Genomic DNA, 25702 nt, shown 5'->3' with positions numbered 1-25702 from the left:
AGTAAATAAGCTACTTAATTGAATTCGTAGTATTTGGTAAAATCAGTATGGTTGAACTACCTTTTATGTATAGAATGTTGGAACATGATGAAGAATTTGGAGGGAACTTGGTATTGAAATAAACACAAGTTCAAGAACCATGTGTAGTGTGAATTGAAAAAAGACTCTTTGAGTCCCACATTGGAAAAATCACACTACTTGGTAGTGTTTATATACCACTAGCTCGGTTCGGTTCGGGACGGGCCGGGCTTGGGCTTGGGTGATATATTAATTTTTAATACTAAGAAAAAGAAATTTTTTGAATTCAAATTTCTTTTGTGTGTCCCTAAATTCGCGCATATGTTAAATGTGCTTAGACCAAGCCTGAACAGATTTTTATCTGTTAAACGGTCAAAAATACGTGTCCCTTAAAATCCCTGATTTTTTGCCACGTTTTTTCCTTTGTCTGAGCACCTTCAGCTCCTGAAAACTCTCTGATTCCAGCTCCCTACTTGCCTATAAATACCAATTCATTTCTTCAGTTTTTTCTCACTTCCTTTTCTCTGCATTCTGAGAAAACTGCTTCTTTCTTACTCTCTATTTTTTCTTCGAAAATTATTTTTTGTTGTTTCTATTATTGAACGATTGTTGCCGTAGAATTGATATTCGTATATCAATTAGAGTGGTTCGAAATTTCGACCATACTTGGTGTTATTCTGGCCGATACTACAGTGCAGTAGTTTATCGGTATTTATTGAAAACGGTTGTTTTATCCTGGGGACTTCGCGGTTGATATACTACAGTGCACTTCTTCGAGTAGTTCCGCGAAACGTCTTAAAGAAAGCGACCTAGTACGCGACTCAGCCAATAATTTTGTTTCGTTGCCAATTTTGAAAAATTCGTTTTCTGTTTTTATAAAGTCAGTAAACCATTTTACAACATAGAATGACATAAAAAAGATACGTTTAACTATAATAATATTTAATTTTACACTCATTCCAAAGGTTAAGTCCCGCTTGGGTGATTTTCGTCCAATTTCTTTAATTGGTTGTTGGTATAAGCTTTTATCAAAGGTGTTGGCTAATAGGCTTGGAAGAGTGATGAACGCCCTTATTCCAAATACTCAATCCGTGTTTTTGAAAGGGAGACAGTTGGTGGAAGGGGTGGTGGTTGTTAACGAGGTAATTGATTTCGCGAACAAATCCGGTAATGAATGTTTGATCTTAAAAGTGAACTTTGAGAAAGTTTACGACTCGGTTGATTGGGGGTTCTTAGACTACATGTTTGGGAGGTTTGGCTTTAGTGATAAGTGGTGAAATTGGATGAAAGCATGTGTTTGTGTGGGTAATATCTCCATTTTGGTTAATGGCAGCCCTACCGAAGAAATTCAAATAAAGAGGTGTCTTAAACAAGGTGACCCTCTTGCTCCACTTCTCTTTTTGCTCGTGGCCGAGGGTCTAGGTGGGTTAATGAGAAAGGCGGTGGAAATTAATCGCTTTAGGCCGTTCATGGTAGGGGAGGTAAGACCGATGTCAATTCTACAATATGCGGATGATACTTTGTGTATCGGGGAGGCAACGATGGATAATTTATGGGCTTTGAAGGCGGTGCTTAGGGGTTTTGAGATTGCTTCCGGATTGAAGGTGAATTTTTAGAAAAGTTGCTTCATGGGTGTAAATGTCTCTGAGGAATTTCTGGGGGTGGTGTCTGACTTTCTAAACTGTAGGATAGGAAAGACTCTTATTAAGTACTTAGGTCTTCCGGTGGGTACCAACCCTCGTAAGTTGTCCACGTGGGAACCTATGTTGAATGTGATAAGGAGAATGATTGACTCGTGGGGAAATAAATATGTTAGTTTGGGTGGTCGAATAGTGTTGATCAATTCAGTTCCAAGTGTTATCCCTATTTTTTTACCTTTCATGCCGGTGAAAGTGTGGCGGGAATTGGTGAAAATCCAACGAGTCTTCCTTTGGAGTGGACTTTCAAAAGTAAATAAAACATGTTGGGTAAAGTGGGAGGATATTTGTAAGCCTAAGAAGGAAGGAGGTTTGGGCATCCAAGACTTCCGGTTTGTCAATGTTAGCCTCTTGGCGAAATGGAGATGGAAATTGCTGTCACACGATTGTGAATTATGGAAAGGGATTGTGATATCCAGGTACGGTAGTGATGTTGTTGGAAAGAAGAATCTGGGTGTTAGTGACGTAAAAAAGATGGGGTCAATTTGGTGGAAAGATCTTTGACTGCTAGATAGTGATTCTAATTGGTTTATCCCATCGGTGGAGAAAAGGGTGGGGAAGGGTGATTCGACGAATTTTTGGAATGATGTGTGGGTAGGTAATCAAACGCTTCGACAGAGATTTCCCATACTGTTTGGTATCTCTATTCAGCAGAATGAAGTAATTCAGAACTTAGGAAGTGTAGCAGCAGGTCAGTGGCGGTGGGAGCTACAGTGGGGCAGGAATTTGTTTGTGTGGGAAGAAGAGCAGTACACTGATTTATGGAGTTAATTGCTCCATTTGTGCCAACTGAACAACATGATAAGTGGTTGTGGCTAGGGAATGGTATGGAAGGCTTTACTGTTAATTCTGCTTATTTATTGGCAGTATCTGCATATACCAATCAACGAGTCTGTGACCCCATGGAACAATTTGTGTTTAATAATCTTTGGAAATGTGGCGCTCCCTCGAAGATTCGCACTTTTAGTTGGCAGTTGCTTCTTAATATTTTGTGGAAAAGAATGATGTTACATGAGAATCAACAGGTGTGTGTGCTATGTAATTTGAAGGCAGAAACTGCGTTGCATTTATTCCTTCACTGCGAAATTGCGGTAAAGGTTTGGTATGCTATTATGAGATGGTTGGGTTTTATCATTATTCTCCCCCATAATCTTTTTTCTTCGTTTGCTGCACTGCTATCTTGTGCGATGAACAAGAAAGAAAAAACAGGTTTGGCGTTGATTTGGACTGCATACGTTGAAAACCAGAAACGATTGTGTTTTTAACAACGGTGTGTTGAATTTTGACGAGGTGGTTGAGCAAGTAAAAGTTCTTTACTGGAAGTGGTTTGTCGGTAGAGTTGCCAAGGGTCCTTGCCTTTTGTATGAGAGGAGATGAAGCCCTACGGATTGCATGCCTCGTGGTTGAATTGCTTTGTTTTTGCTGGTTTTGGTCTGCCTCCTGCTATTCCTAGTTTTTCTGCTGCAGCTGTTGTATTTGTTTCTGCATTTTTTTAGCCTTCTTTTTTTGTCCTGTTCAGTTTCTTTTTTGTTGTATTCCTTATGTTTTGGTGACTAATTTTAATAAATATCTCTCTTGCATCTCAAAAAATAATTAGCTTTGAGTTATAAAATAAATATCTCTTTTGCTGCTAAAAAATAATTAGCTTTGAGTTATAAAACTACTTGGGCACCATTTGGTAAGTCTAATAAGCTAGTTTATAGCTTATTGGATTAACTTATAAGTTTGTTTGATAAAAATATGAAGTGTTTGGTAACAAGTTTCTCTAACTAGCTTATAGTGTTTTTTGAGATGTCATTTCAAATAGCATATGAGCTTATAGTTTATAATTTTTTTACATTAATCCCATTTTGACCTTTATTATTTTTATTTATTATTTCTTTATTTTTTTAAAAAATATAATAACTACCTACTAACAATACTAATTAACCATGTATTTTTATGTCATTTTATACTTACAACAGTTAAATTTGCCACACTTTAATTTTATTTTATTAGTTTTTCAGCTATAAATTATGAGTCATAAACTATCAGCTAGCTAAGCTATCCAAAGATAACATTTGAAAAATAAACGGCAAATTAATAAAATAAAATCTTATCAAAAAAAAAATAATAATAATAATAAAATAAAAGCTTTTTTAAAATCTGTTACCGAAAATCAGATGAAAGGAAAACGCTGACATACGGACCCACGCATCATATTCATTTCGAAAATCAACGGCTAGAAACATGTTGATCACCATAGATTCGTCACATCCCACATGATTGGACACAACTGCTTCTAACCATCCACATTCACATTTTTTAATTTTTTTACATTTTAAATAAAATTGTGAAAAAAAATAAAATTCGCCATTTTCCTCTCCACACCCTGTTTCGTGAAGCACAGTTCATCAATCAAGATCTCTCTCTCTCTTTCTCTCTCTAACATTCTCTCTCTCTCTCTCTCTCTCCAAAATCCAAGATGAGCAAGGGACCGGGTCTCTACTCCGATATCGGCAAGAAAGCCAGAGGTGAATCAATCAATCAATCAATCAATTCTTTCTTCGTTGTTGATTCGATTATACTTTTTCTCTCGAAGCTAAAATCACAAATTATTCTGATAATTTTGATTCGTTTTTTCTATTTTAGATCTTTTGACAAAGGACTATAACTCCGATCAGAAACTCACCGTTTCATCTTACAGCACCACTGGAGTGGTAAGCTCTTCAAATCTTCATTATAAATTTATAATCAGTTAATTTTGCATTATTAGATGTGAGGTTATTGGATTTCTAGTTAAGATCTAGCTTAATGCTATACGTTGGAATTGATTTGTTTGCATTGTGAGTTTGATGATGATTTTGCCTGTTCCTTTAAGTGCATTCTTAAATAATTGCATCTCTTTGTGTCAATTGATCAAATATTGTGTAGACAAATTTATCTCTGCAAATAATAAAAAATAAAATGAAATGTTGGATATTAGATGTGTCATCACTAATCACTGTCTAATTCGCTCCAAATCCAATGCTTCTCTATCAAGCACGGACACCAGATACGACACGGACACTGACACTGACACGTCTACACCGATAATAATTTGAGAAGTGTAATAATAAGTTTCGGTTGCCGACACCGACGTGTGTCCGACACCGGAACACGCCTAACTTGAGGAGTGTCCATGCTTCATATAAGCTTCTTTTGCGGTGTTCTATTTTTCTGGATTAATTTTGCTTTCTGTTAGTATTGTTTGTCATAAGTGTGGTGCATGTTGTTAGACACGAGAGACGCTACAAACCTATTAATTATTTCAGTTGCTGTACAAAAACAGACTTGTATAGTTATAACATGATCGTTTTGATAAAAATTGGAATTGGCTTGGGGAATTATACTATATGAACAATATATGTGTAGACAACTAATCAGGCCTTATCTATAGTCTTAGTTGTTTATTAGGTATTAGAAACTATCTAAGTAGTTGTTCGGCTTTAGCAATTAATTACCTGGCGGTTTGAAATGCCGCTTCAGTCCAGAAGAAAAATCTCAAAAGAAAGGCCAAAGATAGACCGCAGAGTTGAGAGAAATTGTTTGATGGTTGACATTTGATTTGTTAACATCTAAGTAATTGAAAGTATATAATTATAAGTTAGAAAATGCAAGACTGACCACTGTGGTAAGGTGAGGTGAGAAATGTGTAGAGGACATGACAAAGATTCAATACTTTGTTAACTGGTAACACTAATGCAAGACTGACAAGGTCAAGGTGCAGTAGTGATCAATTGATTTCTCTAATGGGAAGCTTATGTTCAATTCATAAATGTTGGAAGCTTTTGTATGGGCCACTCAGTATGTTTGAATCACCAAATGATTAGTGTTGCTGTTATACATTTCCATATTTTATTTTAGAATTTATCCTTACATGTTCCATACTGGATGCTTATTACCTAAAAATTCGGGGATACCAGATACTGTTGATAGCAATGAAAATGAAGGCGTTTCAGCTTGATTGTTCTGAATGAAATTACTTCTGAGTTAATTTTTTTTTTTACTGTTATCCCTTAATAACTTTTTATTCTTAAGCAATAAGCATGCACAGGCTCTCTATAATCAACAATAACCAACAACACATTAATAAAAATTCATTCTTAATGGTATTACAGTGTTATGTATTTATTATAGGGTGGTTATCTATTAAAAGGACCATGTTTTCCTCCTAGCTGTTTGTGTCTGGAAATTATATGTTCTTTTAAAGTTCTTCTCTGCCTATTGTACTTTCTGGTTATCACTGTGGCTTTCATAATACCAAGTATGCGTGACAGTGCCGATGGTCACTTTGGATAATTTCATAGGAGCAAAGCTTGTCTAATATTCACTCCAATTTGGCTTCTTCCTTTTTCTTCTTTCAGGCCCTCACTTCAACTGCTGTGAAGAAAGGAGGACTCTCAACTGGGGATGTGGCAGCAGTGTACAAGTATAAGAACACCCTTATTGATGTCAAACTTGACACAGCATCAATTGTGGGTTCCTTTGTCTTTGTAGATTAAAATGTTATTATATGCTCTTAAGTAAATTGTCTTATTTGGTTCTCTCTCTTCCAGATCAACACAACCCTCACATTCACTGACCTTTTTCCATCCACAAAGACTATAGCTTCATTTATGCTGCCTGATTATAGCTCTGGCAAGGTACATAGTTTGCATCTTCTGTATGGTAAATGACTGAATGCTGTTCATTGTTTATGAAAATTTGTCTGATTTGTCTTTGGCAGTTAGAGATTCAATACTTCCACCCCCATGCTACCTTAACCTCAGTTGCTGCACTGAAGCAAAACCCTATTGTTGATGTTTCTGCCACTGTTGGTACCCCAACCGTTGCATTTGGTGCTGAGGCAGGCTATGATACTAAATCTGGCAGTTTTACTAAATACAATACTGGGATTAGTTTCACGAGACTTGATTCATCTGCTTCAGTAGTCATGTAAGGTTTTTATTTTACCCGGGTTTCTGTTACAAATCTATAGCGATAGTTCATATGAGCGATAAATTGATATTGAACATGTTCTTTCCTATCAGTGGCGACAAGTGTGACAGCATTAAAGTAACATACCTCCACCATCTAGACCAACTCAAGAAGAGTGCTGCTGTTATCGACGTTACCAGAAAGTTCTCAACAAATCAGAATACTATAACGGTTGGAGGGTCTTTTGCTGTTGATCCGCTGACACAAGTCAAAGCAAGGTTCAACAATTACGGAAAACTTGGGGGACTGCTACAGCACGAGATCTTTCCAAAGTCAGTGCTGACTATTTCTGGTGAGGTTGATACCAAGGCCCTGGATAAAAATCCCAAGTTTGGGTTGGCCATTTCTCTCAAACCTTGAAGTTTTCCTTAATTTTTGAAACGTGTGATTGGAACTCTAAACTCTATTCAATATTTTTTTGGTGGCCCTTGAAGGGAGGGCAGAATAATAAGTTCCACATCCACAGATGAGCGTTTCTAGGTTCTTTCTGAATGGATGAATCATTTCAATAACTTGAATCCGCCTATGGCTTCTGTTTCCCATTTTTTATTAAATTTTCTGCTTTTCCTTCTTACATTGTAGTAAACATTCTGATATATGGAAGTCTTGTTATCTGGGAGGATTCATATCAATTGCGTTTTGCTTAAAAGTTCTTTTTTATTGTTCAAAATTTTGCTTGAAGTTCTATTTTCCGTATTTTTGTCACTTTTTCATTACATACAGATTGGTTGATCAAGTCCATGTCTGAAATGTTAGTTTTTATAGTTGTTGCTGGCTCGTTTAGCAATGAGAAAAACAAGCATTGAATTCCATTTTGGTTGAGCGGTGTGTTTGAAACCAAGATTTTGTTAAAGCTGCATCTAGTAACTTTTGCCAAAATCTCAACAACTCACTATAATTCTATAAATTCTACAACCAATCCAGACATGCGCTTAATCTTAATTGATGGACATAAGATTAACCTATATCCAAACACATGACCTATATTTTGCATATTCTCCATATCATATTACTCTCTTTTCTAAATATTTCATTTCCATCCGACTTCAATCTTGAAGCTGAAGGGGTATACATGACTCTAGAGGATATATACTCCATGTCATCTATTTGTGATGGAAGAACTTTATTTTTAATTAAAAAAATATTAAGGGAAGAACTTCGATTATAATTGAACGATATGGGAATATACCATCTCACACAAAACATACCACCGACATTCATTATACCATTGCTCTGTCATATGTCATAATATTGGCGTAGCATTTTGTCATAATATTGGTAGAACTTGAAGCATGCAAAACACATTGCACATAGTATCAGTTGTCTTCAGACTTTACTTCGAAATGTAGGATACCAAACAACTACAAATAATTGACACATAACACTTAACTAGCGTCGTGTACCTTTTCAATACAACATCAAATGAAATTTCAACATACAAACGGATGATTAGGAGAAAAAAATTGCGACCATCGACAACAGTAAAATCGCTTGTGAGCAACAACCATTTACGCAAACAATATAAGTGAGCGATAGCCACACGTGAGACATGATTATACAATATAAAGCTATACAATATTTTAAAAGAAAAACGACATTCACTGGTTAAATTGACAAAGGATTGAATACATCCCATGTGATTGAAAAAAGTAATAAAATTTCAAAATTGAATTTTCATGTTGCCATAAAAGTTCATCTTCCATGATACCAAATATGCTCTAAAAGTAGGGATAGGTAGAACCAGAATGAGTTCTACATCCAACAGTGAGAACACCATACAACATCACACTCATGTAATAATAAGATAAAACGAGAACTGTGTACCATTGTTCAGATATTAGGACAAGTTGATCCAAACCTCCATTTGAGACAGCAGCACGTGACATGTAAACCTACTTCTATAGCACAGACTGAAGACAGTGATTGCAAAATTGAACTATGAATCTATTAAGGGGTGAGTAAGGGATTTCAAACATTTAACCTAATTGTGGCTGCTACTGGGTGATAACCGCAACTTGGTCCCAAATCGCGTCTGCTTAGTCCCATAGGCTGCAAACGCAGCACTTATAGAATTCAGCTCGCCAAAAGAATACATGGCACTGGCAGTAGACACCGAGTCCAATGCGCTAAGGTGCCATCAAAATGCATATCAACCTCTTATTCAACAAAAGCTGTTTAACTTAAAAAAACAACTAGACTCTTGTTAGCTCTCTGCTCCTAAAATTAGTTACATTCAACAATCTAACCTCGGCATCTAAAATTAACTAAATTCAACTACCTAATCTCTGCCTCTAACATTAACTGAATGCAACAACCTAAGCTCTGCCTCTAAAATTAACTAAATTCAACAATCTAAACTCTACTCCTAAATGCAAATGAGCTACATAACTCAAGAAAATAAACATGTAGCAATTCAAATACAAATCATAATTAACAGTGATAATATCAAGCATTTCATTAAACAAAACAACATAAACTTCTCAAAATTCCGAATCCATTCAGATCTAAACCACAAAACATTCAAAACATCAATCAAATTCTAGCAGTAACAATAATACAAACAAAAACTAATAATGATAGTATCATAGATAGATAAAAAAAAAAACATGATTAGATCCTAATCAACATTTTGCATAATGTCTTCAGGAGCAAACTTAGTACCCTTTTCCTTATCAGCAGCAGCACGACCCTTGGCCTTACGATCAAGCAAAGATTTCCTATCCTTATCCAAACGAAGCTTAGTGATAACACATTTCGAAGGATTAACACCAACATTAACAGTTGAACCATTAACCTTCTCACGTGTTATACGTTCGATATGAATCACCCATTTCTTACGATAAACTTGAACAACTTTTCCTTCACGTCCCTTGAATGTTCCTCTAACGACCTGAACTTCGTCGTCTTTACGGATAGGGAGAGAACGGACGTTGTATTTGGATCGGAGGTCGCCGGAGAGAGGTGCGCTCATCAAGACACGACGGACGCTTGATGGGGCTGTGAAATGAGCCTTGCGGCTCTTGCGACGGCTGCTTGAAACCCTAGGATTGAACTTCATTGTGACTCTGTGTTCTCTGGTTTCGCCCCTTTGTTTTTTGTGACGGCGATGAAAATTTGTGTTTATATCAATGAAAAATGAAATTAGGGTTTTGAGTTTTTGTTTAATTGATTTTTTTTATTGGGAGAAGTTGTTGGGCTTTATTGGATAGGGTTTTAGCATTTGCTATATATGCTACTCTATCGTTTTTATTTACACCCTCCTTTTTAATTAATTTTTTTATTGGTATAACTTGTATGCAATGTTTTAAGAACCGGACCGGAGGTCGAACCGTTGTGACAACTGGTTCAAGGGTCAACCGGTCGGATCGGTTCAACCGTTATTGAACCGTTTATATTGAACCGTTCATATAATTTTTTCACGTGTTTGAGTCTATGGTTGGAAAGGAAAGATTTTTGATTTTTTAACCTTTCAATTTCAATCCATCGTTTTTTTTAATTAAAAAATCAGTTTTTTTTTTTTTTTTTTTTAAGTGAGAGAAAAACCGGCCGGTTTTCCGGTTCACCGGTTCACCGGTTCACACCGGTTCATACCGGTTCACACCGGTTTTTGACCGGTTCCACTGACTAGCGGTTCTTGCTAGTCGACCGGACCGCCGAGGGCACCGGTTCGTGGTCGAACCGGTCGGACCGGCCGGTCCGGTCCGGTTTTCAAAACATTGCTTGTATGTAGTGCACAATTTCTTTAGTTTCATGTTTGGATTCTCTCATGTTTGTACTCTTCACTTTTTCTAACGTGTTTTTTTTTTTGACAAATTTTCTAACGAGTGTATACTTCATTTTTGTAATTGCATCCGTTATTATTCATTATTGCATTGTATTCATCTCTTTTATATGAGAGAAGAAAAATACGAAAGGTTTTTTTTTTTGAATAAATTAAAATGAGATATATTAATATAAAACAGTCCCCCCAGCATAAGACGTACCAAGGTAGATTACAAGAGTTTACATAGAGTCAAGTAATCTAAAATCAAATACAAAAATAAACCAAACAAGACCCAAACAATGCGAAGGACGAGACCACCAGCTGTGGTAATTTGAAGCTAACGTAATACTCGTCGACTTCAACCACCTAAAGGAGAAAAGCTTGATCTTGTCCAACAAAATATCAGGCATGTCTGTTGAGCCTTTATACAGACGATGATTTCTCTCCGTCCAAACAACCCAAACGCATACAAGCCAAATAAGCTGCAAAAAAGATCGAAGTGCTCGAGATACGAAAGGTTAATGGACAGATCTAAAGATACGAACAGGGAGGTTGAAGAATTGTTCAAGAGAACGAACCATTGTGAATCAAGTTGGCTAGGAAAGTAAAACAATAGTTTACCTCCTTGTAAATATGCTTCACTTCAACGAGACATTCTAATCCAAAAGAATATGCTTCATTTTTAGATATGATATCTGGTTTTGATAGTCCCATAATTGAGCTACTCTTGTGGGACAATCAAAATCATATATTGATACTTGAGAGTTTAATTTTATAATTTACAAATTAAAATTTAAATGGTTGTAATTTGAGCTTATTAAAATTTCAATGTTTGTGATATGACGCCAATATTGAACCAAAATAAATAAAAGTAATAAAATTTTGAAATAATGCTAAAAAATGTTATTGCAATTAAAAAGATGACCAGCACAACGCAAAATATTCATTCGAATTCACCTGCAATTCATCCAAAATCAAAACAGTCAAAATTGGGCAGTTTCTTTTGGTCCATCTGAAGTGTTTTAATATTGTCCGCTACTTAAGTGGGGTGTATTGAATTATGATTTCAAAGATTTTTAAAAGACTTTTTTCTAATAAAAAATCAGGTGGTATTCAGTCAAGACTTTTATAAAATCTAAATAAATCTAGTGGTATTCAATTAAGACAATCATTATTTTTTTTTCGGGGCAATGAAATCTGCTGTTATTCGATTGAGATTTGTAAGACTTATAAAATGTCTCCTGGTATTTAAAAAATCCATAGATTTTAGTGGATTCTTGTATGTAATGGATTTTGTGAGACTTTTCGGTTAAAAATACACTTGATATACTTTTCTAACAATCTCAAAGACTTTTTACTTTCATCATCACTGTATCAGAGTTTTTTTTTTTCTTTCTTCTTCTTCTTCTTCTTTTTCTTCTTCTCCTTTATTACTTTTGTAATTCATCATCACCGTATCAGGTTTCTTCATCTTCATTAATTTCGCAGTTCATCAACACTGCACCCAGTTTTTTCTTCTTATTTTCTTTGTTCATTTTCAACAATCTCACCAAAAGCTTTGAATCTTTTTCAAACTCTCAAAAACTTTTTACTTTCATCATCACTAAACCAGGTTTTTTTTTCTTCTTGTTTCTTACCTATCAAATCTTTTTTACAAACTTTTGATTCATTACAACTTTTGTACAATCCTTTTTTTCTACAACGTAAATTTTTATTTTTTATAGCAAACAATTTTTTTTTTCTTTGCATTCATCTGCTTCCATTTCCATCAATGGTGGTGGTGGTGGTAACATTTCCATTTTATTGGTGATTAGGAACATAGAGTTTTTCTATCGTAAGTTTGTTTTTTTTTGTTTAAATATTTGAATTCCCAAAAAAAAATATAATTTTTTTATTTAAAATTTATTGATTCTTTTAAATTTTTGTCAATATACAAAAGTTTCCTAATATATAAAGTATTATGAATCTTGATTGTAAATTTTTTTTTGAAAAAAATCTCTCAAAATCCATTCAAATCATGTGTTAAAAATCTCGTAAAAAAAAAGTCTTTAAAATCTCACAAAATCAATATAGTCAAACAAAATTTCATAAAATCATCAAGATTTTTTTTGCCAAAATTGTTTCATAAAATCTCAATCCAATACACCACCTAAGCACTAGATGGTGGTTTTTTTTCTCAAATTTCTCATTCTATAATATCCACTACTTAATAGCAGACGAATAAAAATTGGAAAGAGCCGAGCGTGCGAGAAACACACTGAGACGCAAAAAAAAAAAAAAAAACTCCCTCAAAACTATTCCATAACCTGGGACAAATGAAATTTTTGGGTTTAAATCCACCTTTTACTCGGCCCATTGTCCATCCCTAACAATTTCATTTGAATTCTGTCAACAACTGAAATTTGGAGTTTTTACCATCAAGACCTAAAAATGAAAAAAGGAAAAAGCTAAACCGAATTAAAGTGAGCATTTAAGAGCCATCACATGTGTCATTAATACCCATCCAAACCATATTTAATGTGACCTCCCAAAAACGTACTCCATGTCTATGCAACAAATACAAGTAGTTAGCAACATTATTATTATTATTCAGACAATATTGAAAACTGTGTTTAAAGAGTGTTATTCACTTCACAGGAATTGAAACAAGGGACACAAATGAAGAATTGGAACCAATTTGGTGTCATTGATACCATCTACGAGGAAGAACGTGAATTCTCTTCCACCTCTTCCTCTTCTCTTTCTCCTTCCTTTTCATCTTCTCCTCAATCTCTTCATTCCACTGTAAATGCTTGGTTGGTACTCTTTCTTTCTTTTTTCTCTGTTTTTTTTTTTTCCTTTCAAGAAAAAATTCCTCTGCATATTCATATATAGAATATAGTATTTTTTTTTGTCTAAATAAAAAAATTATGATGATTATATTTAGGTCTGTTGACTCTGGATGTGAACCAGATGTGTTGATACATGTTCAAGGAACTTGTTTTCGTCTCCACAAGGTTTGTGATTATGTCACTAATTACTTGTTTAATTTGTTATTAGCACAATTCTCTTTACCATGTTTCTAAACTGCGGTGACGGTGTTGCCACCGCAATTGCATTTGCAGATCACAATTTCAGAATTGTTTACTTCTATATCTAGATGTAGTTTCAATGTTTGAATCAAATCAAATTAATGAAAATGATTCTATTTTTGGGATACTAGTTTTTATTTAAGGAAATGTATATGCAAAAATATGACAATTGATTTGAATGCAACATCAATGCTAAGGCAGGATTATAGTATAATAATTTACTAATTTTGGGGGTTGGTATGAAATGATGAGTTAAATTATTGAGGGGTAGTGTTTGTTTGAAATCATAAGGTTTGAAATGATTGATTAAGCATTGTACTGAAACTGAGATTCCAATTAAAAATGTTATATGGCCTACCAAACAAAGCTTTTAAGAATCTAACGACCCTAGCTAGGGGAAAATAATATCTCAACAACAGTGTACTAGCAGACACTACTCTCTAACTATGACTAGTAGTAGGTCCTAACAATTTTGACATGCAGGTATAGTAGTCAACAGCTCCATGTTCTTTAGGAACAAAATTTGGAGCTTGTTCTGTTTTTGGAAAGTTAGAATTGCATACAGTTTATATATAGTACGTATGATTGTAAGCCCAGATTGTCATTTTCTCGAGTGCAAAGAACACAACGATAACCCTACCATATTTGTCATACTAGTATATTTTTTGCAATTCGTTTTTTTAAAGAATGTAAAAGAAATTCGTGAGGTCAAACATGGCGCAACAACGAATTTGTTGCCCAAGTATTTGAATGTCAGATGTTCAAATTCTTAAGGCAGCCGCTCGGTTAATTATTATGTTAGTTTTTGTGATCAAACCCGAAACTTTTACTTAAAATTCTTTGAATGTCTCTTAGCTAGCTCACAAATCTAAGAGCTATCCTTAGGGGATCGAGATTGTCTGCGGTCGTGCATTCAGTCAGGGTCACTGGCCGTGTGATTGTCCCCAACTTGAGATACTTATAATCGGTGACTACAAGGAATCCAATTTCCTAACTGTTTGCATATATCTGGTCATTCATTCACTGCGGTCTTGTGGAGGTTACAATTCTAGAAAAATAACTATACATTGTACATTTAAATAAATTATAAGTTGTTTCGTCAATTAGGATGAGTAATGAAAAATTGAAGAATCCAAAAATTTTCATGTATTTTTAGGACATGAAAAGAAACAAAAACATTCTACTAGTAATTGACCTAACAGTAAAAATCTAATCACTATATGTTAATTTTACAAAGCTTTTGCACGTATTTTATCTGAAAAGTTCTTCAAACTTTCACTTTTAAAATCCCAACAAAGTGAAACATTCCTTTAATCACATCAAAATACGTGCAAAAACAAACGGATAACACGGACACTGACACGTCGACATCTATAATAATTTAAGAAAATGATACAATTCAATATAATTATAAGCGTCGGTGTCCGACACTAGGAGACGCCTAATCCGAGGAGTGTCCGTGATTCATAACATACTAACAATTTGTTTATTTCTTGATCATCAAACGACATGTCGTATATACCTTATAATTTATACTCTGTTTTTAACCTTCTCTCAATTTTTACTTTTTCAGGAACGTATGATATCAAAAAGCACATATCTAAAACGACATTTAACATCAGGAATCTCAGACTTCACACTCTCTCCACCGTTAAACATAACGGCAGAAACATTTACAACCGTAACTGAATTCTGTTACGGACGGAAAATTCAGTTAAAACCTACAAATGTGGCAGCCGTTATAACGGCAGCGGAGTTATTGGGAATGAAAGAGGGAGATATTAATCTGCGTGACGTGGCGGAATCTGTTTTTGAGAGAATTGTTTGCGTTGAAGCGGTAACGGTTTTACGTTCGTGTTTGAGTTTATTTCCTGAGGTTGAAACGACGTCGTCGATTGTGAGTAGATGTATTGAAACGGTGATTTTGGAGAACGAGGATATGGATGAGGAGAGTGTTTTGGATGTGATTGTGGAAATGGAGCATAGAGATTTTGAAAGTGTTGTTTATTCGTTGAATGGAAGGTTGGAGAACCATGATGTTTTGTATAAGTTGGTCGATCTTTATCTCAAGGTAACTTATGTGTCATTTTTCTTGCATCATTTTGCATCATATATGCAATAATTTTTTTTAGACTTTAGGCTCCACTTTTTTTATATAAGAAATGATAAATACTAGTAATGAATACCTATAGACTTTAGGCTCCTCTTCGGTTCTAAAATGACTGACACAAAATTATAAGTTAGTTTGAGTTACACAAAATTAAAATGAGTGACACATATATGAAAAAAAATAAAATTTAGTGTATATTTGATATGATGGAAAGAAAATAGAAAAAAAGAAAATTACGAATGTAATGAGTGAATCTGAATTAATTTTAGTCCAAGTTTATTCATTAATTTCTTTAATTTTCTTTTATTTCACTTTGTTTCAATTGTATCAAACAAACGCTTAATGATAGAAGTGATACTTTTATTAGCATTAATATTATGATCTTTTTAAATGTAGTCTCTCTGTTAAATTTTAAAGATATTTTAATCTCCATAAGTTTGTAAGAATAGTCTATATTTTAAAAAATGCATACCAAAAAATGCAAATGTGATGCTTTTGTGTAGACCATTGAAATAGTTCCCGCCTTTGCGAGATAGATTCAAATAGCATATAGCTGATAAGTTAGTCTATAGTCGATGAATTTATATAGTAAATAAGTTAACTGATTGAATTTGTAGTGTTTGGTAAAATTAACGGTGAAACTAACTTATAAGTATGAAATGACATATAAAATAAATGTTTAATTAATATTTAATTTTTTTTAAAGTGAGATGAGAGAGGTAAAATTAGAAGAAAAAATAATAAGCTATAAGCTCATAAGCTACTTGAAATATCGTTTAAATAATAAGCTATAAGCTCTTTTTGAAAAACGGTTACCAAACATGTCTTTTTTAGGCAAATGAGCTTATAAGCTATAAGTTATGTGTCTTCTCAAACAAAGCCTTAACCACTTATTATCAATTAAGTACTTATGTTTTTACAACTTACTATCCTTAAGTTTATTCATTTATTCTCAATTTAGTCCGTAACATGAGGGTTAAGAGCAAAGACAGAAAATGTTCCAAGTTTGTTATCTGATTTTTTAGTTGATTGTTATTGTTTGCTATATGTGTAGGAAAACAAGTATGACAAACTAACAGATGAACAGAAAACAGAAATATGTAATTCAATAGATTGTACTAAGCTCTCACCTCTTATCTTGGTAGATTGTGTTCAAAACCCCATAATGCCACTAAGATTCATCGTTCGAGCAATTCTTGCCGAACACCTCACCACTCGTCGCACAATCACTGAAGCCGCCACCACTACAGCGGCCGGTAGTTTTCAACAACAAGTAGAAGTACATCGAATCTCACTTAGAGAATTTCTCCAACTCGACACCACTCGTCGCCAAAATGCACAGCTAAAAGAAGCTATGAATTCAACTTACTCTCGAATTCAAACCCTTGAGAAAGAGCTTAGTTGCATGAAGAAGATTCTCCAGGATCATCAAGCTGAGGAAGAAAAGGAAAAAGAGAAAGAGAAAGCGAAAGAGAAGGAGCTAGAGAATAGTGTTTTGAATTCGGAACGTTCTGCGAGTTTTCATGTTCTTCCCATTGATGAGAATAGTAAAATACGGAGAGGTGGAAGAGGCTCTGTTTCATCTTCTGGTTTTGTTCTTGATAACATGATCAAGAAAAATAATGAAATGGTTAAGTACAAATATAATGTTAATTCTTCTGAAGGATCATGTCATGAAGGGAATGATACTCAAAAAAGGGCTACAAGTTTTCGTCATAGGTTCATAACTGGGCTCAAGAATACATTCAAGATTCCGAATTCTTCGTCGAATTTGAAGGATCACCACCAATGACTGTGACTGATTCAGGGTAATGTTGCTGTTCATTTGAGAATATTCAAAGCAAAATTTTACAAATGTTCCCTTTTAATTCATGATACTTGCTGTCAAATATTAGTCTAATATTTTTGAAAGATTTTATTTTTGTTCTGATAGGTCAAAGGTTGTTATTTTGTATCAATTGGTCACTTTTTTGTTTTTTAATGTTGTTTTAAATTATTTAAACCTAAAAATTTATATTATATGTTTTAAATTTCTTACTTGTCCTATGCTGGTACATTTGAATGAATTAATTCAATAATTTAGGATATATCTACCCAAACATCAAAGTGTGTCTATAGTAGATTTGAACAATTTATAGATACAAGTTTTTAAAATTGAACATGATTTGAAAGTACTTGGAGATTATGAATGCAAGAAAGAGAGAAAATTTTACAATGATGGTGGATTGAGGAAGAATTGTTGAATTCATGACTGACAGGTTATGGAGGACTCATTAGATATCATAATGGTGGTTTTCTTGGTGGTTTCAATGTGCTGATGATTTGTGTTTTTTGTGTTGAACTACAAGTATTGTACTATGTGATTCATCTTTGTTGAGCCTCGTATGTGCTTAACCTTATGAAACAAATATAATAATTTGTTTGTGCTAAGTCAAGTTGCTTGACTAGAATTGGAAAGTGGAATTGCATCTTTTATTTTTGTTGTTTTTTTTGGTGTCATGCATCTTATTATCTTATCCCATGTGAAGTAAATTCTTACTTGGATGTTCTATTACAAAGATCTAATATAAGGATCTCACTCCTCTACTAATTCGAATCAAATACTAACACCACATTTTTTTTTTTTTTGAAGAAGCTAAATTAGCACACCCAAATTAGCACAAGAGAGAATCGGATACTAACACCACTTATAAATAGCTCGAAGCACATTTGAAGCAACAACAAATTAAAACTCTAAATCAATCAAAACATCATTACACCATAATTCCACCCAAAACTAATGACTCTCTTATACCCAAAACTTAAAGGGATTGAGGCGAGAAATGACTTGATGAACCATTCCGTTCGCCACGCATTGACTCCATTCACTTGCTTATCGTAGAGGTTGTAAGCACACCCCCACAACAATTCAAAGTACAGTGTCGCCGAATGTACATAAATATATTAGCACACGCACACCTACCGCATAATAACCATTAAATCTCAATTATTGATTTAACATAATCAATTTAAACTTTGCTAAGATCTCATCACTTCATAATTCATAATTTCTTAAAGGGTAAAGGATGTGCAATATCCTAATTATCCTTGGCCGCATGTTCCTTAACAAATCTCAATGTCCAGTTTAATCACAAAAAAAATGCAGCTGTCTTTAGCTGGTATCAAGAAATAATAATCGTTTACAAGTGACCATGCAAATTGCACGATATTAGTAACAGAGTATACTTTATATCCAGTATATATATCCACAATAAACATGTAAATTTTTTTAATTGACATATCAATGTCCTATTTGTGTCATTTTTGGTAGAGATAAAATACTAATCAACATCATTAATGAATTGGTCAGAACTGATAAGAGTCTTGATATTTTAATTATGGGAACTTCTATGGTGCCGCCTTCAAATTGAAGGTTCCAAAACCGTCCATGCAATTGGCCAATAGGAGCAAAGCCCTAACTTTCCCAAATTTGCCCTAGCCACGTCATCATTATATGGTGTAGGAGTATATGGTACATCAGCATTTACTTTTCTTTCAAACCCCTAACTTTTTACTTATTACATTATATGCTTCTTTTATTTTATTAAATGTATTCAGTTTTAATTCATCATATAATTAATTTCCAACTCTTAAAAAAAATTTAACTCCAAATTCCTTCATTATACTTGTTCTTCATTAGTTCATCACTCAGGAACTGGTCCTCTCTTCTCTCTGCTCGAACAAAAAACCCAGCCACGGCCAAACACTCATCACCCACCACCGCCCTTCTCCGTCTTTAAAAAATCTAGATGTTGTGGGTGGTGGTGCGACGAGTGGCTTTGCCCTCCGCATCACTTCTTTCACCCGGTAGGGATTGCTAACGTCAGATCTGTATGCGACGGTGGTCAGTGTGCTTTCCGGCGGCCGTTGCAGTGCCGTTGTACTGGTGTTTTGCTTGTTTCATCTGTTTGGATCTTGAACTCATATGGGTTTGTCTTCACCTCCCTGGTTTCTAGTTTTCGATTATGTTCTTGCTTTTGGGTGTCTCTGCTTCTAGGTTTGGCCAGGATTATGTTTTCGATTATGCTTTAAAAAATCGTCCCTATTTTCTTGTGAAACACAATGATAAGTTAATAAAGATTTAGCATAAATGGGGCTGACGAATGATGATTGATTGCATTTTTCTTTTTTGGTGATTTTTTCTATTGTACTTAGTGTTAGGAAATCTTTGATTAAATTTAAACAAAAGGATGAAGTGGTTGGACATTTTTCCTTCAAACCATGAAGTAATTTATTTTCTACCATTCATATCTCCAAATACAATGGTACATTCTATTGATTATTTTTTTTGTATTTTATAAATTTTGATTTATTATTGCCTATGATGTTGATAGTTAGGGGCAAATTCATTATTTTAAAAATGAGACTTCAATTAGAATGCAATTCATTCATTATTCAACACTGACATGACACTGGCACATGTGATTATGTTTAATTGCTCCATTTTCTCAAATTATTACTCGTGTTAATGTCAAGTTTGATGTCTTTTAGGATGTGGTGCTTTTTTAGATTTTATGAAAAGGCTGAATTTTTGTGCTGTTTTTCATGTGTTAGGTGTTGTCTGTGGGGAAGGCTTTGCCTATACAAGCTCACCCTGATAAGGAGTTGGCTTGGATGCTACATAAATTGCATCCTGATGTGTATAAAGATGGGAATCATAAACCTGAGATGGCTCTTGCAATGACAGATTTTGAGGCTCTTTGTGGATTTATTACTCTTAAGGTAGTACTTAATTATTCTGTAGAGTTTTAATTATTTATTGAATTTTTTTTTTGTTTTTTAGGATTATGAGAATACCAAAACTGGCTTTTGATTTCATTGACTGTGTCAAGAATGGTTCATTGTTTATGTTTAGGGAACTGATTGTGATGTCTTTCTAATTTAAAATAGTTATTGTGAATTTGAGTCTTATTATTAAGATGAAAATTTTGGTGTTATTATCTTGAGTTTTATGTCTTTAGTATTGTTATTGATGACAAGTAAATTACAGATTTTTTATGAATTTGTTGATGATTTGATTTGTTAATTTAAGGTAGTTTCTTTTAAAAGTTTAAAATATTCAGTACTCATTAGTGTGATTGGAACTGCTTATCTGTTAGGTATAATTCCTTAATGATGTGACTGAGTGAAACCATTGTCTTTTCACTTTAATTTTATTCATATGTCAATATCATTATCTCTGGTTCAAAGGCTTCTTTCTGATGCAATACAACCTATGATATCTTAACTTACAATGTGCGACTGAAAAAAGTGTCTTTGAAGTAACATTGCAGACGCTGCATGTGGTGGAACGATATGGGAGGGAGAAGAAGGAGGTCGTCGTCGGGCTGTTGTGGGAGAGGGATAGAGTATGGGAAGGGGAGATAAAATCAAACCAGGAAGAGACATATAATGATCCCAAGACGGAGCGATCTATGGGTGGTTTCAAATGAGAGGTATGACTCACCACAAGGACCGAACAATGTTTAAGAACTGCAATTGTTTTTATTCATTACTGTTTTTTTTTCCTGTTCTTTTCATATTCCTTTCTTCACTAAAAGAGCGGAGTGACTAATTTGATTTCAAAGCCACTCTTGCCTAGGTAGATTTCATGACCAAGGTATAATAATGGATTAATTTACCTTCACAGACAATTACATTTTTTTCTGTATTGGATCATGAAAGAGTTTAAGCCACTTTTATGAGAGTTGTATTGTATATATTTAATTGTGTTAAGAAATGCTTTGTATTCTGATCATACAAACTTGCTACAAAAATTACAACCGTCTTTTGGGTCAATTTTTTAGCGCTTGTATTCTGCTGCATACTAAAAATTCTTCTGCATACTAAAAGGATTTTCTGTGTTAGAAAGAGATAGTTTCAGAGAAATAGGAGAGTAATTTTATTGATTGTAAAAGTGAATTGTACATAGTGTGATTCAATCTTTATATAGTATCTAGATAGAAGATAGAGTTAGTTACAAATGTAACTGACTCTGTTTTGAATAACAGAAAGCTAACTGCCATATTACATTGATAAGCTAGATGTTGGAACAAAATTGATTTGAAAATGTTTGCCCCTAAATCTATTAAGGTTTTGATGATAACAAAGTATTAATAAACAATTGGAAGGACTAAAAATTTAATTTAAGTGTGCAGATATTAGCTTAAGATAAGCTCTGAATGAAGCTCAGAAGATATACATTCAGAAGTTCATAAAGCGCTCAGAAGATGTTGAACTTCAGAGGTTACAACCTTCAGATGATGAAGTCGTCAGAATTTCTTAAGGTCTAAGCTTCATCAATCTCTGAAGATCTTCTTGAAGTCTGTGAAGATTCTCTCTTGCAAGTCAACTCTTCTACCAATGAAGAAAAGGACCTTTCAAGCTTGTTCAGAACAGCTACTCTCATTTTGTCTGTCCACTTTTGAGAACGTGGGTCATCAGACTTGTTAGCTGAATAAGGAAAGTCTTCTCTGCACATGGTCAAAGTGTCTGAAACTCTTACTCAGTTTTAGAAACAACCAACTGCATCAAGACAAGCTGCTTGAAGACAAAAGGTTATCTACTTCAACGGTCATCTTTATGCAACAACTCTTTTTCTGGTTATATATATACTAGAAGGATCAGTTGTATAAGATAACAAGAATATCAAGGAATTAACTCGCGCTTGAACAAACTCTGAATTCTGTATACAAGCTCTGAACCTCTGAACTAGTGTTTTTGCACTTGTAGTTCAAATACTTTGTATTCATTGTATTTGCTCTTTTATGTTCTACTAAGAGCAGTTGTATACTTTCAACTACTTTATTATCTCTGGTACTTGAGAAAACTTAAGTTTGTGTGCTTAAGTGAGAAGTTTTAAGCTTGTGTGCTTGAGCATTGTGTGAAGTCTCTTGCTTGTGTGCTTGAGCATTTGTAATCTTGTGTGATTATAGTGAAATCCCTTGGAAGTGCAAGGGGACTGGACTACTCTCGTTTTGTGAGAGGAACCAGTATAAATTGTTTGTGTGCTTTCTCTCTCTCTTATCTTGTTATTATTTGTGTTATTTATCCGCTGCATATTTAGTTAAGTTAAGAACTTGGGAAAAGTTTTAACTTGGCTAAAACACAATTCAACCCCCCCTTCTTGTGTTTTCACACCTTCACTAGAAGCTTCCTAAACATTATAATATACTTTAACATTCTGCGACATCGAATCTCTGGTTTTTTCATCTTTAATTGAATTTGAATAGAAAAATCCTAAGCTGTTTTTTATCAATTGAAGATTTAAAATCAAAAGATTTTATCCTATCCATCAACTGCATAGTTGAGTTTATAATCTTTTGATTTCATGCCAATAAACATTCTATTTTTTCTGACAATTAACATACACAGCCTCATGTTTCGTCCTAAAAACTAGATAATGTATCATTATAATCATCAGTATCTTAAATTTCAATTTAAACAAAAAAAAAAGTATCTTAAAGTTTCAAAGTTATGTTTTAGATGAACTATCTCAATTATATTTCTGTAGTCACTACTAACACTTCGCCTTTATTAGTCTTTGAATTGTTTAGTTGGGCATTATTGATCTTTAACCCTCTTATTCTATGATCTTTTGAGATAAGCGATATTTAGCACTATATATTTGTATCCCTTTTTCAAATTTAGGAAATCAATTATAAAGTTAACCAATTTCTCTCTTTTAGTTCTAATTTCTCTCTCTAAATTCTCGAGTGTGATCCCTACTCGAATTGGGTTGTAACATTTAGAATTGGCGTGGGTCGTAACATCAATAAAGGCCCAACTAAAACTCAAAGACTAATAAAGGCTCAATTAATAAAAGTTCAACTAAAAGTTACATCAATATTATTTAAGGGGTGCCATTATTTAATTAACTAAATCAACCTCCATAATCCTATCACACCCCCTGTGACTGATGAACAAATTTAAATTTATTGAAGTATAATTTCAAGTGTTATTTAAAGTTTTAATTATCTTTCTTTGTCTTACTATTGCAATATTACATGCATATATATAGACAGGGAGTGTATCCAGTGGGAACTTTATAATTAGTGTGAGAAATGAGATTAAAATGCTCTCAATTAAAATCTCATGTGATTCTAATTTTGCGATGCAATGATATGCAATGCAATGATAATTTTGTAATTGTTAGACAAGTAGTTTAATTTAATCTGAGACAAATAGTTTGATAAACCTTTGCGCAATTTGGTTGATTATCAAAATGTTGAATAGTTAAATGAAAAATGTTGTTGAGCACATAAATATTTTTGACTGTTTGTTGAAATAAACTGCAGGTAATGAAGTCTTGATTAAATGCATCGAGATGTATTTCAAACATAGGAACTGATGCAGTAACGAAGTTTTGTGTAACATCCCGGATTTTTATCCAAGATATTTCTTAAAATTTTGCTTAATTATAAAACGTACAATTATTTTTCTTTCTTTTCATAAAATAAAATAGTTACAAAAGAGATTGAAATCAAATTTATTGAAATATAAATTTAATTAAAATGAACAATAGTTTGAAAATTCCCAGCGGAAGAAAATACAACAAAGAACTTATTTATTACATAAAATTCACAAATTTCAAAACCCCTTTTTTTTTCCGTTCGTACGCGCTTCAAGCATCACATCACATTCAATCAAAGCTTTCTCCTTGAATACCTAAAATGTTGGTTGTAAGGGTCAATTTCCTTATCCATATTGAATCATACTCACCACAAGAAAATGTCATAAAACGATAACAAAACACTTCACCTTATAAAAATATAATTATTAGTTTATTATAAAAACTTTTGGTGATACACATATACAAACATAGGCAGCATATAATTGTAAAACGGCAGAAATAAACAAAGCAACATAATTACACATATTACAAATTGCACGGCAAAATCAAATGAAAGAGGAGAAGGCAACGATCACCGCTTTACCATGGACTAACTATACTTTTTCTTTGTTCTTATTATAACTGTAATAATTATTTACTATTGTATTCTTTTCTCCCTTTCTATATGCAATGCAATGCAACTAAGACAACCCTATATGAGACAATGATCCGGATAGGAAAATCTGCCACACAGGCTTCTGCCACACAGGCTAAGTAGTAAGTTCTGCCACACAGGCTAAAAATAAGTTCTGCCACACAGGCTAAATAATAAGTTCCGCCACACAGGCTAAAAATAAGTTCTGCCACACAGGCCCTAAAACTTGTCACACCAGCTCTAAACAGACTCTTCTCTACACATCTATATGATGCATGGAACTTCACTTTCTTAAAAGACCAATTTGACCTGCGACATAACTTAGTCCTTCATGTACTTTTATTTACATCACTTAATTTATATTTATTAGATCACACCCACAAACTAATGTTCATAGGCCACGAAGAAAAGGTGCAAACCAAAATCTTAAATCATATAAGACAAATAGGAAACTAACAACCATATATACACGACATATATAAACAAGCACAAGGCATATACAATAATTCCAAAACATAAGCAAACGCAAGGCATGTATATAATTATTCTAATTATTAAAAGCACACGTATATAAACTGAGTATGAATTTATTTTTATAGAATTAATACCTTTGGTTTATTTTAGTGATAAAGGTTCTACCATTATCTCACAACAAATCCCTATGTAGCATGAATGTATGGGGAAAAAGCCCTTACCTGAGACGCTTTCCTTATAATAATTTTGACTCTAGATTTCTCTACGGTTAATCGCACGATCGGGGCTTAACGGTTCTTAGAGACCAAGAGCTACACTAGGAGTTGACGAGAGGATTGGTGGCGAGAAGTGGCTTCTGCAAAGTATACTTGTTTGTCAACTAGAGAGTTTGTGGGAGTGGAATGTTTTTACGTGGGATATGTATGTTGGTATTTATAAGGTTTGAGAGTTATGTTAAAATAGGAGGCGGCGGTGAATAGGAACAAATAGCATAGGAATTTTAGGTTTAGTTAGTACCCGTTTTATCCTAATAATTCTCATCCATATCAATTCCCTCTCTCACAAAA

At 33.8% G+C, this 25702-nt stretch overlaps 5 protein-coding genes across 5 annotated transcripts; 4 read left to right on the top strand and 1 right to left on the bottom strand.

The window, feature by feature from the left end:
• Positions 1–1079: 1079 nt before the first annotated feature.
• Positions 1080–1634, top strand: LOC123905246. The gene is made up of 2 exons (XM_045954867.1): positions 1080–1270; positions 1352–1634. The coding sequence occupies exons 1-2, from the start codon at positions 1080–1082 to the stop codon at positions 1632–1634; spliced, it is 474 nt and encodes a 157-aa protein (XP_045810823.1).
• Positions 1635–3988: 2354 nt separating this feature from the next.
• LOC123906325 (mitochondrial outer membrane protein porin 2) lies at positions 3989–7345 on the top strand. The gene is made up of 6 exons (XM_045956227.1): positions 3989–4228; positions 4347–4414; positions 6101–6211; positions 6293–6379; positions 6463–6671; positions 6767–7345. The coding sequence occupies exons 1-6, from the start codon at positions 4180–4182 to the stop codon at positions 7071–7073; spliced, it is 831 nt and encodes a 276-aa protein (XP_045812183.1). The 5' UTR covers positions 3989–4179; the 3' UTR covers positions 7074–7345.
• Positions 7346–9143: 1798 nt separating this feature from the next.
• On the bottom strand, positions 9144–9854 carry LOC123906324 (60S ribosomal protein L26-2). The gene has a single exon (XM_045956226.1). The coding sequence runs from the start codon at positions 9769–9771 to the stop codon at positions 9331–9333; it is 441 nt and encodes a 146-aa protein (XP_045812182.1). The 5' UTR covers positions 9772–9854; the 3' UTR covers positions 9144–9330.
• Positions 9855–12954: 3100 nt separating this feature from the next.
• Positions 12955–17811, top strand: LOC123906323 (BTB/POZ domain-containing protein At3g49900). The gene is made up of 4 exons (XM_045956225.1): positions 12955–13271; positions 13403–13472; positions 15121–15618; positions 16712–17811. Exons 1-4 carry the CDS (start codon positions 13135–13137, stop codon positions 17447–17449), a joined length of 1443 nt encoding a protein of 480 aa, XP_045812181.1. The 5' UTR covers positions 12955–13134; the 3' UTR covers positions 17450–17811.
• A 1228-nt stretch (positions 17812–19039) lies between these two features.
• Positions 19040–24042, top strand: LOC123906322 (mannose-6-phosphate isomerase 1-like). The gene is made up of 4 exons (XM_045956224.1): positions 19040–19625; positions 20251–20418; positions 20970–21131; positions 23973–24042. Exons 1-3 carry the CDS (start codon positions 19530–19532, stop codon positions 21126–21128), a joined length of 423 nt encoding a protein of 140 aa, XP_045812180.1. The 5' UTR covers positions 19040–19529; the 3' UTR covers positions 21129–21131; positions 23973–24042.
• The last annotated feature ends 1660 nt before the right edge of the window (positions 24043–25702 follow it).

This window comes from Trifolium pratense, linkage group LG2, assembly GCF_020283565.1.
Source record: "Trifolium pratense cultivar HEN17-A07 linkage group LG2, ARS_RC_1.1, whole genome shotgun sequence".
In the NCBI taxonomy this organism is placed as follows: Eukaryota; Viridiplantae; Streptophyta; class Magnoliopsida; order Fabales; family Fabaceae; genus Trifolium; species Trifolium pratense.
Note: the sequence above shows the minus strand (reverse complement) of the source record. Positions and strands in the feature narration are given on the sequence as shown.

What these genes read in the sequence shown, in the direction of transcription:
- LOC123905246 (XM_045954867.1), top strand. Translation starts at nt 1,080, where the DNA reads ATGAACGCCCTTATTCCAAATACTCAATCCGTGTTTTTGAAAGGGAGA. An exon ending in TTAGACTACATGTTTGGGAG is followed by an intron (nt 1,271 to 1,351) that starts GTTTGGCTTTAG and finishes GGTTAATGGCAG; the next exon opens with CCCTACCGAAGAAATTCAAA.
- LOC123906325 (XM_045956227.1), top strand. Translation starts at nt 4,180, where the DNA reads ATGAGCAAGGGACCGGGTCTCTACTCCGATATCGGCAAGAAAGCCAGA. An exon ending in TATCGGCAAGAAAGCCAGAG is followed by an intron (nt 4,229 to 4,346) that starts GTGAATCAATCA and finishes TTTCTATTTTAG; the next exon opens with ATCTTTTGACAAAGGACTAT. An exon ending in TCATCTGCTTCAGTAGTCAT is followed by an intron (nt 6,672 to 6,766) that starts GTAAGGTTTTTA and finishes CTTTCCTATCAG; the next exon opens with TGGCGACAAGTGTGACAGCA.
- LOC123906324 (XM_045956226.1), bottom strand. Translation starts at nt 9,771, where the DNA reads ATGAAGTTCAATCCTAGGGTTTCAAGCAGCCGTCGCAAGAGCCGCAAG.
- LOC123906323 (XM_045956225.1), top strand. Translation starts at nt 13,135, where the DNA reads ATGAAGAATTGGAACCAATTTGGTGTCATTGATACCATCTACGAGGAA. An exon ending in CATTCCACTGTAAATGCTTG is followed by an intron (nt 13,272 to 13,402) that starts GTTGGTACTCTT and finishes GATTATATTTAG; the next exon opens with GTCTGTTGACTCTGGATGTG. An exon ending in CTTGTTTTCGTCTCCACAAG is followed by an intron (nt 13,473 to 15,120) that starts GTTTGTGATTAT and finishes TTACTTTTTCAG; the next exon opens with GAACGTATGATATCAAAAAG.
- LOC123906322 (XM_045956224.1), top strand. Translation starts at nt 19,530, where the DNA reads ATGCGACGGTGGTCAGTGTGCTTTCCGGCGGCCGTTGCAGTGCCGTTG. An exon ending in TGGATCTTGAACTCATATGG is followed by an intron (nt 19,626 to 20,250) that starts GTTTGTCTTCAC and finishes TTCATGTGTTAG; the next exon opens with GTGTTGTCTGTGGGGAAGGC. An exon ending in GTGGATTTATTACTCTTAAG is followed by an intron (nt 20,419 to 20,969) that starts GTAGTACTTAAT and finishes GTAACATTGCAG; the next exon opens with ACGCTGCATGTGGTGGAACG.